At 49.9% G+C, this 12140-nt stretch overlaps 1 protein-coding gene across 1 annotated transcript in view; it reads right to left on the bottom strand.

Moving 5' to 3' along the window:
- The window catches only part of nup107 (nucleoporin 107), an 86922-nt gene that overhangs the window by 24122 nt on the left and 50660 nt on the right, over positions 1–12140 (bottom strand). The window contains exons 15-18 of the mRNA XM_056276130.1: positions 2191–2250; positions 1919–2064; positions 1415–1463; positions 987–1056 (exon numbers count right to left, since the gene is read on the bottom strand). Of these exons, the coding sequence (XP_056132105.1) occupies positions 987–1056; positions 1415–1463; positions 1919–2064; positions 2191–2250 (325 nt within the window). The remainder of the gene's footprint in view (positions 1–986; positions 1057–1414; positions 1464–1918; positions 2065–2190; positions 2251–12140) is intronic.

Here is a 12140-nt window from a genome sequence, read left to right on the forward strand (position 1 = left end):
AAAACACATCTGACATTTCCTCCTAAATTTTTGGTCCAATTGCTACCAAATTTTCTGTGGCTAATTATTGAACCAAGCTTATCCAAAGTTACATAAAAATTGTTGATATCTTATTTAGTTTCCAAGATATTGACCAATAAACTTTAAAAGGGCGTGGCTCAGCATATAAATAGACCAAGTTCATCAACCATTGTGCCAATCATCACCAAACTTGCAGTATATGTCCACATAAGCAACTGAAACATTCCCTGAAAGTTTAATTTACATCGACCACTAGGGGGCACTACAAATGCAAAAATGGGCATGGCATATCAACTACTACTACTACTTTCGGCTGCTCCTGTTAGGGGTCACCACAGCGGATCATTGGTTTCCATCTCTTCCTGTCCTCTGCATCTTCCTCTGTCACACCAGCCACCTGCATGTCCTCCCTCACCACATCCATAAACCTCCTCTTTGGCCTTCCTCTTCTCCTCTTCCCTGGCAGCTCCATATTCAGCCTCCTTCTCCCAATATACCCAGCATCTCTCCTCCACACATGTCGAAGCCATCTCAATGTTGTCTCTCTTGCTTTGTCTCCAAACCGTCCAACCTGAGCTGTCCCTCTAATATACTCGTTCCTAATCCTGTCCTTCTTCATCACTCCCAATGAAAATCACCATTATCATCTTCAACTCTGCCACCTGCAGCTCCATGGTTAGCATTACCTGCTAACATGTAACTTCTCTCATGTGGTAACGGTTAGCATTACCTGCCAACATTTAACTTCTCTCATGTGGTAATGGTTAGCATTACCTGCCAACATTTAACTTCTCTCATGTGGTAATGGTTAGCATTACCTGCCAACATTTAACTTCTCTCATGTAGTAATGGTTAGCATTACCTGCCAACATTTAACTTCTCTCATGTGGTAACGGTTAGCAAAATAAATAAGGCCTGGAAGAAAGTCTACATGGGTTAAAGAGTCAGAGGACATGATGTCTTACCGTCCAGGTCTCCCAGTATGACAAATTTCTGGATCAGGTGGTAGTGCTCTTTGGTCTCTTCCAAAACTCTCTGGAACACACATACACATAAAGCTGTTTTGGGAAGTGAATCATTCACACAAATATCATCCAGATGGACCAACACATCATTACATCATGATAAGTTCCGTTTGTTTGTTTGTTTGTTGACAAGGACTAAGCAAACATTTAGGTTGACATGAAAGGCCAAATGAGGAAATGAGGTTATTGGAGCAATGCCTTGTGGGTTTATAGTGGGATGTGTCGGTTAGGGTTAGCTTGCTAAGAAGCTGCAAGATGAAGGAGTTCAGCAGAAAGATAGAGAACAGTAATATTTCATCTTGACTTGTTCTGTTGTATCTTCTAAACATCCCACTATGAGTCCACACTACAGTGTGTGTGAGTGTGACCTTTGATTCTGTTGCCTGAAGCTCCTCAAACACCTTTTCCATAGTCCAACTAGAGAGAAACAGACAGAAAGACAGTTCACTCTTGTAGCACCAGACTGTTTCTGCATCAGCCTGTCTTTGTATGACAGTGTATGACAGAGAATGCACTAAAGAAAAAGGATGTAGAGCACAACTGTAAAACATCAGTATTCCAATCAAAATACGGTGGTATATTTGGTCCATTCAGTCACCAAACTACACCAGATAGGACAAACATCTAACAGACACTACACACAGAATTTTGCAGATATATCCTAAATGTCCAAAGGAAAATACGAACAGATGCATTTAGACCAGAATTAGGCTGGTTTCCAATCATCACAAACATAAAAAAGATGCTTAATTTCCTGATGCATATATGGCCTACCGCTGACTCCGCCCATTTCAACCAGAGAACACGCCTGCAGTCCACGCAACAACCTCGCCGTCTGTGCAGTGTGCAGTGTGTGTGTTTGCATATCTCACTTTGACTGCAGGTATTCTCGAGGCAGTGAATCAACTTCCTGGTGGGCCATGCCTGATGACGTCACTTCCTGTTCCACCAGCGTGTCAACCATCACCCTGAAGTAGGCCCACACACTGTCTTCCCAGGACTCGCACACTGCTAGTAGCTAACACACCAATATATGTACACCCAGCCACACACACCCACACACACACACACAAAATTTAATTCCTTTCCTGATGTTAGGAAGTTTGTATTTGAAACTAAGCATGCATGTACACACACTGCGTACCGGTTTGAGGTTACCACTGAGACCAGCATAGATGGCTCTCTCATATCTGTTCAACTGCTCCTGAAACACACACACACACACACACACAAAAATGAGCTCACATACGACATTGTGGATAATGACACTGACAAAAGAACAAAGAGCTAAACTGAGCTAGCACTGATATCACAGACTGACGGTGTCTCTTCAATCTGATGTCTGGCCCTCTGGTGTAGCCATAACAACCTGCAGCAGAACACGCTCAAAACTCTGGAGATGACGGTGGACTTCAGGAGGACCCCCCCCCCCCAACACTGCCCTCCCTCACCATACTCAAAAGCATGGTGTCTGCAGTGAAAACCTAACGATTTTTCAGTCTTAATGCATGCTCAATCCAGGTAAAGAAATCACAGAAAGGTTAATCAGTTAATCTGGACACAATGTTTAGTGGGAGAAACGTTTCATCACTCACCCAAGTGACATCATCAGTCTGAACTGACTGCAGGTATCCCCCAACCTTGTAAACAGCACAGTTCCATAACTGTCAGTTGAGACTGATTAAGTCCCTTGGCTGAGTTTCTCCTATTAAACATTGTGTCCAGTATATGGTATAGGTCATACATGGACAAATATTAAAAGTCAGCAAACATCATAAAAGAACTGCCCTCACAAAACATTTCCCCCACTAAATGTTGTGTCCAGATGAACTGATTCAACTTCTAGGATTTCCTTACCTCGATTATTGAGCTTGCATCAAGACATTTTGACTCATTTCAGCAAGGATTGCCTTAAACTTGTACATGAGTATAAGCAAATGGCATGTAAGATGGCAGACTACAGGAACCACCTGAGATTCAACCTCAGGTGCAGACAGAGCACGATTACAACAAAGAACCTGCAAATAAGATCTCCGGTCAAGGGCTACCAAGTTAACAAGATTCTAAAAATTCAGAATTACCGGTCAGAAGGTTCGATAGTTCCTCATGGAGTTCCGCAGGGTTCAGTGTTGGGGGGGGGGGTCACTCCTGTTTATTATTTATAACCTCCCTCTTGGCAACATCTTCTGGCACTATGGTATCTATTTCTACTGCTACGCTGATGACACACAGCTTTATGTGTCCACTAAGCCCACTTCCACTCTCCCCTCCAGTACCTTCACTGCTTGTCTCCATGATATACAGATATGGATGACTAACTATCATCTGAAATTCAACAGTAGCAAAACTGAGCTACTCCTCATTGGCACTAAATTTACACTCAAAAACTAATATTTGCTCACTCCTCATTGCTGGAGCCACCATACCTGTCTCCGCTCAAGCTAAGAGACTTGGTGTTATCCTAGATATTACTCTTTCCTTTTCCAGTCATATAAACAATGTCTCCCAGATTGCCTTTTTCCATCTGCGAAACATCTCCAGACTACGCCCTGCTTTAACACAACACTCCTCATAAGTCTTAGTCAATGCTTTGGTCACATCACGCATCGACTACTGCAATGCGATCCTGGCAGGCATCCCCAACAAACTTATTCCCCAACTTCAACTCATCCAGAATTCTGCAGCCAGGATTATAATGTGTTCAAAGTCCACTGACCATGTCTCTCCCCTGCTGATTCAATTACAATGGCTTCCTGTGTCACAGCGTACCAATTTCAAAATTGTATTATTAACATTCAAAGCTCTTCATAATCTATCCGCTGCTTATCTCACAGACCTCCTTGAGAATCACACTCCATCTCGCTCCCTGCGGTCTTCACCAGTAGGTCTATTGGCACTACCAGCCATCGACCTCAACACAATGGGTACCAGGGTTTTCTCCTATGCTGCACCCAAACTCTGGAACTCCATTCCCCATCACACCCGCTTACTGGACTCCGCTACAGAATTCAGAACTGTTCTTAAAACCCACCTTTTAAAACCAGTATACTCACTTAGCAGCATTAACAGCATCAAATTCATCTTTTTTTTAACCTCCTGCTGATGTATGCTCTATTGCTTATTTTGTGTTTTATTGTTGATTGCACTGATGTTTTTACTGCTTTGTTTTATTGTATTTTATGTAAGGTGACCTTGAGTCTCATGAAAGGTGCCTTTAAATAAAATGTTTATTATTACTATAATTTTATCCTTCAGAAGGCACGGAGCCAGCGGTTGAATGAACGGGTGAGATAAACAAATTTTTACCATCGGCGCTTTGAAAGCCAGAGGAGCTGATCCAACAGAGACTCACGTCACGTCCAGATGAGACCACTTTCCAACATGTGATTGAGTTCACAAAGAAGGCTTGTCTAACAAAACATGGAAAGTCGAAAACCAGGCAACAAAAGAAGTTTGAACTAATTGCTGCAGGTCAGAGACATCAGCAGACAATGGATGGTGCCCTCAACGGCAGACAGAGACGGACACCAGACACATGCTGGCGATGTGGACAAATGGGTGATCTGTAAAAACAACATCATGGTCACGGAAGTGGAGCAACTGCAGATGAAAGTTTCAGCCTGTCTCAGCAATCTGAAGGCGCTCCCATCCAACATCAGCAGAGACGAGAGGAAACCTCTCACGTCTCTCAGTAAGGACAATAACATCATCATCCTTCCAGCAGACAAAGGCAGATGCAGTGTTGTATTAAACCAGACAGACTATCATGAGGAAGTTATGATGTTACTTAGCCACATGAAGACTTATGAGCCCCTGAAACCAGATCCAGGCAGTGGTCACAAGAAAAAGGTGATAGATTGTCTGACGCTGTTACAACAGGACAATGCTAATGACAGAGTTTTGTACCACAGATTATACCCAGGGGGCGCTACACCTAGTCTGTATGGTTTACCTAAGACAGCGTTTCCCAACCCAGTCAAGGAACCCCTATCCTGCAGATTTTCATTGTAACCCTGCATAGGTAGCCCTTCTTGTACTTACTCAACCAATCATCTCACAGCACTTAATTATGCAACGTGTGCAACCTCTGACATAATTAATTGCTGATTGGTTGAATAACTACAAACAGGTACCTATTCAGGGTTGCAAAGAAAATCTGCAGGACAGGGGTTCCTTGGGGACTGGGTTGGGAAACACTGACCTAAGATACATAAACAGGATGTGCCAGTACTGCCTATTAGTTGTATGATTAACTCAGTGACCTATAACATCTTTTAAACCCCAAAACACGCTGCGCCATTAGTTGGTCCACCCTAAGGATCAGGTCCCCAGCACAAACAGACTTAAGAGTTTGCCTGCCCATGCTCTTCCACCACCGCCGGTTGAGGCTGCAGGCGTCGCCACAGCAGCAGTTTCTCGTCGGCAGCAGAACTCAGGGGGACTGTGCTTCTACCATGCTAGATTTGGAACCAAAGCCAAGCAATGCCGTGCACCATGCACTTTCAGCGAGGCGGGAAAAGCCAGGGCCGGCGCTCAGCGGTAGCCCTGAGCATTGGCCAGGAAGGCAGGCTGCTCTTTATTCAGGACACCATCTCTGGCCGGCGGTTGCTAGTTGATTTGGGCACGCAGCGGAGCATCCTGCCTGCAACACCAGAGGACGCGATGGCCGGCGGATTTGCCCCCCCCCCCCCCATGGATGCTGTTAATGGCACCCCCGTATGCACCTATGGCACGAGGTATGTGGAGGTGGTTTCTGGAGGTCGGCGGTTAAGCTGGGAAATCCACACCCAGGAGGGGTGTGGATTTCCTGCATGCTTATGAACTGTTGGTAGATGTTGAAAACCGCTGTTTGATTGACGCCGTCTCCTTCTGCTCCTATCCATGTACACTGGGAGAGGCGGGTCCCATTGGCTTGTCCAACATGATTGCCACCAGTGATGAATTTCAGCACCTGCTCGCTGAGTTTCCAGACCTCACAACGCCCATCTTCTCGTCAGCAGTCACCAAGCATGGAGTGGAACACTACATCAACATCACGGGTCCCCCAGTTTACGCCTGTGCACGGCGCCTTGACCCAGCCAAACTCGCCATCGCCAAGGAGGAGTTTGCTAACATGGAGTGCCTTGGCATCATGCGCCGTTCCGACAGTCCATGGGCCTCCCTCCTGCATATGGTCATGAAGGCCAACGGCGGCTGGCGCCCATGTAGTGATTACCGCCGCCTCAACAACGCCATGACGCCAGACTGCTAGCCCGTCCCGCACATCTAGAACTTCTCCGTGCACTTGGCGGGGGCGGTCATCTTCTCCAAGGTGGACCTCATGTGTGGATACCACCAGGTGCCGGTCCGCCTGCAGGATGTGCCGAAGACGGCAGTAAGCAAGCCGTTCGGCCTGTTCGAGTTCCTGACGATGCTGGTTGGGCTCAAGGGGGCTGCGCAGACCTTTCGGCAGCTCATGGACTCTATGCCATTCCTGTTTGTTTATCTGGACGCCATTCTTGTGGCCAGTACGTCCGTGGCGGAGCACCTGGTCCATCTCCGGCAGCTGTTCGAACGGCTCAGTCAGCATGGGCTCATCGTCAACCTGGCTAAGTGCCAGTTGGGCCTGCCAGCCATTGATTTCCTCGGGCACCGGGTTACAAAGGACGGAGCAACCCCCCCTCCCCGATAAGGTGGACGTCGTCGCCGGGTTCCCACGCCCGAACACGGTGAAGTCCCTGCAGGGATTCCTGGGCATGGTGAACTTTTACAACTGTTTCTTTCCCCGGGCGGCTCATCTCATGCGCCCCCTGTATGAGGTTCTGAAGGGTAAGGACCCCAAGGGCCCAGTGGGCTGGTCGGAAGAGAGAAACCAGGTGTTTGAGGACGTTAAGGCTGTGCTGGCTGGCGCCGCCTTGTTGGTGCACCCATCACCAACTGCCCCAGTAGCACTCACCACAGATGCCTCAGATTACGCCGTGGGGGCAGTGTATGAGCATTGGGTGGGCGGAGCCTGGCAGCCGCTCGCTTTTTTCACCCACCAGCTGCGCAGCAGTGAGAGGAAATACAGCACCTTTGACTGGGAGCTTCTTGGCCTGTTTCTCGCCATCCACCGCTTCCGGTTCCTGCTGGAAGGCCGCCGGTTCTCTGTGTTTGTGGACCACAAGCCGCTGATATTTTCCATGGCCAAAGCCACTGAGCCATGGTCTGGGCGCCAGCTCTCTTATATCCCGGAGTTCACCGCTGACACCCGGCATGTCGCCGGCAAGGACAACTTCATCGTTGACCGTCTCTCCCGGGAGATGTTGGGGGCCGCCCACTTGGGACTCGACTGCAGCCATGGCTGCAGACCAAGCTGCTGACACAGAAGTGCAGGCCTACCGGACTGCTGACACCGGGCTGCAGTTGAAGGATGTGGTGTTCGACGACGCCGGGGCCATGCTTCTCTGTGACATCTCCACGGGTCAGACCCAGCCCATGGTGCCCACGGGCTGGTGGCGACAGGTTTTCGACGCCATCCATGGCCTTTCACACCCAGGCGTGAAGGCATCAATGACGCTGGTGGGGGCCAAGTTCGTCTGGCATGGCCTCAAGAAGGACGTCAAGGACTGGGCAGGCACCTGCGTAGTGTGTCAGCACTCCAAGGTTCACCGTCACATCAAGGCAACCCTGGCGCTGTTCCCAGTGCCTGGGAGGCGTTTCGACCATGTCAATGTGGACCTAGTAGGATCCCTTCCCTCCTCTTGTGGTTTCACTCATCTCCTTACCATGGTGGACAGGACCACTAGGTGGCCAGAGGCCATTCTGTTGTCAACCACCACGTCTGCTGAGGTGGCCCGGGCATTCATCGGGTCCTGGGTAGCCCGGTTTGGCACACCACCTGACCAGGCCCGCAGTTCACATCCAAGCTCTGGACTGCAGTCGCTGAAAGCCTAGGGGTGAAGCTGCACCGCACCACAGGGTACAACCCGCAGGGCAATAGTTTATTGTGGTTTCATCGTTCTGTGAAGGCCGCTCTTCGGGCCAGCCTCACAAACAGTAGCTGGCTCCCATGGGTCATGCTTGGCCTGCAGACCGCCCCTAAGGAAGACCTCCAGTCCTCGTCGGCTGAGCTGGTTTATGGCCAGCCACTGTGGGTCCCGGGGGAACTTCTCCCAGACGGCGCGGCACCCTGGTCTGCTGCCCGCCAACAGGCTGTGTTCCAGGACAGCGCTGGCGTTTTCACTCCAGTCCCAACTTCACGGCAAGGCCTCCCTCAGTCTTACATCCCCAAGGACCTGCAGTCGGCCGGGTATGTCTTCATCCGGCACGACACCCACCATACCCTCCTGCGGCCCCCCTATGATGGCCCCTTCCGTGTCCTGGAGGTGGGGGCTAAGAACTTTGTGGTGGATGTCGGTGGTAAGCAGCAGCGGGTTTCGGTGGACCGCCTCAAGCCGGCTCACCTGGACTTGGACAGGTTGGTTCAACTGGCCCAGCCTCCTCGGCGTGGATGCCCCCCTGCCCCTAGACCCTTCAAGAGGAGCCGTTTTGGCTGCATTATTCGTTCCCGGCCACATTGATTTTTTTTCTTTTTCTAATGGTGAATTCTGGGGGGCGTGTGTAGACCTACTTGCAGCCCTTTTCAATCAAAGTAGCTCTGGTTCAGGCACCGGTTCCGTTCAGGATTCTGAGAACCTTGGTGTTGTGTGGCGAACGGGCCCGTGTTTCGACCAGTTTTTAGCGGAACTGTTGTACGCCATCAACGGGGGACTGTGTGCGTTGCACACCGGATGTAAACATTAGTTACAGCCCACTGAAGCCCACTAGCTAGCAATAATATAGCATTGTGGCAGGATGAGGAAAAACACAGCAGACCAAGGGGAGTTAGATGTTTATTCCTCAACTCCAAAAACCAAAACTGCAGCAGGAACAACCCTGCACCAGCGAGCCCGGGAACGTAAACCACGCCCCCAGCTCACAGTCCTGCTGGGTGAGAGGCATAGCCCCTAGTGTCAGCCATACAACCCCCCCGAACACCCAGAAGGGACTCCTGGAAAGAAAATTAGTGTCTCACTGGAGGCTTAAGCAGCCTGCCATAACGGCTGCGCCGTCCCTCAGCCAAAACAGTAGGCGAAACACAGTCCAAAGCCGGCTGAGAAGCAGAATGCTGAACCCGTGAAGACACTGCCGGGGTCCTGGAAGGAGGACGACCCCAACGGGGAACCTGGGCCAGAAACACAACTTCGCCTGCCACCCTGTGCGCCGGTTTAAGCCTATCAAGCGTGACACGCTCCCTACACCCACCCATATCCAGCACAAAACCCTTAGGACCCATCTCAAGAACCCGAAATGGGCCATCGTATGGGGGTTGGAGGGGCGAGCGGTGAGCGTCATGCTGTACAAAAACAAAACGAGCCGACATGAGCTCCGCAGGCACGAACGACCACGGAAAACAGTGGTGAACGGGGCCTGGAACCCGAGTGCTGTCGGACAAAAAAGGATAAACAGCCGGACGGGGTCGAGGAGCGGAACTCCCAGGCAAAAATTCCCCAGGGACGCGGAGCGGCTGACCGAGCACCAGCTCAGCGGGCAAAGCGTCGAGGTCCTCCTTAGGAGCCGACCGCAACCCTAGCATAACCCAAGGAAAACGGTCCACCCAGTTACCATCCGAGAGCGCAGCACGCAGCGCTGCCTTGAGCAACCGGTGAAAACGTTCACATAAGCCGTTAGCCTGAGGGTGGTACGCGGTGGTGTGGTGTACCTGCACACCAAAGGATCGTGCAAGTGCCGACCAGAGCTCTGACATGAACTGGGGGCCCCTGTCTGAGGTGATATCTGACGGAGCGCCGAAACGGGCGACCCAGGAGGAAAGAAAAGCGCGTGCAACATCGAAGGATGTTGTGGAGGACAGAGGGACAGCCTCTGGCCACCTGGTGGTCCGATCTACCATTGTGAGCAGGTGCGTAAAACCCTGTGAAGAAGGTAGAGGGCCCACCAGGTCCACATGCACGTGGTCGAAACGTATGGCCGGGATCGGAAACGGTTCGAGGGGTGACTTAGTGTGCTGGTGGACCTTAGCGCGCTGGCACGCTACACATGCAGCTGCCCACCCCTTGACGTCCTTGCGGAGGCCAGGCCAGACGAACTTGGAACCGACCAACTTCACCAACGCCCGAACTCCAGCGTGCGAGAGGGAGTGAATCGAATCGAAAACTCGACGGTGCCAGGCCACTGGAACAACGGGGCGGGGACGGCCGGTGGAGACATCGCAGAGGAGGGCAGGACTGCCTTCCTGCATCACAGCGTCCTCTAGCTTGAGGCTGGTACGCGTTGACCTAAGGGCAAGGACGTCTGGGTCGCTGGGCTGGTCGGCAGCCATAGCGGAGAAATCCACACCGAGGTGCACAGGACACACAAGCACACGCGACAGACAATCAGCAACAGGGTTGGACTTCCCGGCCACATGCTGAATGTCCGTTGTGAACTCGGAGATTGCCGCTAGGTGGCGCTGCTGACGAGCAGACCACGGCTCAGTCACCTTGGACATGGCACAGCATCATATTATTACGTCGTCCAACTCCACTTTTGGACAACTCTTTTTATCGCCTCGGTAGTCCTTAAGTTTTTTTAACTTGTTGATAATTTGTTCTTGCGTTGGAGTGAACCCATTCTTGGCCATCTCTTCTACTAATTTGCCATACATCTTACTCTTTCTCGTGCTACTCTCTAGTTTCTCCTGAAACTTGGGAGATGCCTAGATAACAACCAAACACTGGGTTTCCTCAGCTGACCACTGCACACCCTTGTTATCTGCTGATTTCGCCATTATCTACCATTAAGCTATCTCCTCTCTTTTTCCTCTGGAATGTCACGCGCCCACTGATGTCATCACAATTCGCGCTGAAAAACCTGCTATTTTTTGGTGCTGGTTTGGAACCAACTTTTCGGGTTCGCAACCAATTTATTTTTGGTCGAAATGCTCTGAACCGTTCAAAAAAGGGTTTGCGAATCGGCACCGAACCCGTTTCCTGTTGGTGGAAAAGAGCTATTAGAGGTTAGATATTCACCATGCGAGCCAGAGACGGTCCCTTTAAGACAGTGGGCGGGGGTTAGAAAGGGGTATTGTGGGTAGACACGAGGCTGAGGTTTTAAGATATTGAACTGTTTACTTTGAGGTGGTTGGAGGAAATAAACGACCCCACGGCTGTGTGGTCAAAGGAGAAGTGGACTCGCCTCCTTTCTTACATCCTCCACAATAGTTTTATTATTTTTGGTTAGAAAGTAATTGGGGTATCCAGTTTTCCTCTTTTTATTTTAAATAATATAATTCAACACCATCCATGTATTTTTCATGTTGGAGACAGATGCATTCACAGGAGGGAAACCAGCAAGTATCTGGACTGATGGAAAATGTTGCACGTGTGTCTAGCTGTATGTGTATATCTGTATGTGTGTATACTGTTTTTGTGTTAGTGCTGTCAAAACTGGCCAGAAACGACGTTCGATTATTCCTCATAAAAAGCAAACATAGCAAAGCCTCTACACCACATTGAAGTGTAGAGGCTTTTTTGGCCGCTCACTGAGTAAGCTCTACACTCTGCTTGGCATCACTGGGGGTCCTAAAAGGAAAGCCACCAAGTCTTCCACGGAGGCTGCATAGAGGGCCACCAGATGGCTTTGGATCAGAAGAAGTGATCTGTGGGCCAGTGCTGCTGGGACACAAGCCAGGGCCTGGCCAACCCTGGCTGGGTCACCTGAGAGAAGGTGTATGATGTCGAAAGACCCGAGGACCTCTGGAAACATCACTGACAATGTGTCCCAGTGCATCCTATGATGTAGCTTCGAGTCATAGGTTCGAACCCATTCGAATATATATATATATATATATATATATATATATATATATATATATATATATATATATATATATATATATATAAAATTTATTTCTGATTTTTCCCTTTTTTCTCCCAATTTAGTGGCCAATCGATCCCTATTTTAATTCAAACACCCACCCTCGTACTGCATGCGTTCGCCAACTCCATCTCTCCGGCCGGCAGTCTCGAAGGAGACCGCCACCCCACTTCCGTGACAAGGCGACTCCAGGCCGAACCACTGTTTTTCCGACACACA

The sequence above is a fragment of the Lampris incognitus genome, chromosome 3 (assembly GCF_029633865.1).
Source record: "Lampris incognitus isolate fLamInc1 chromosome 3, fLamInc1.hap2, whole genome shotgun sequence".
Classification (NCBI taxonomy): domain Eukaryota; kingdom Metazoa; phylum Chordata; class Actinopteri; order Lampriformes; family Lampridae; genus Lampris; species Lampris incognitus.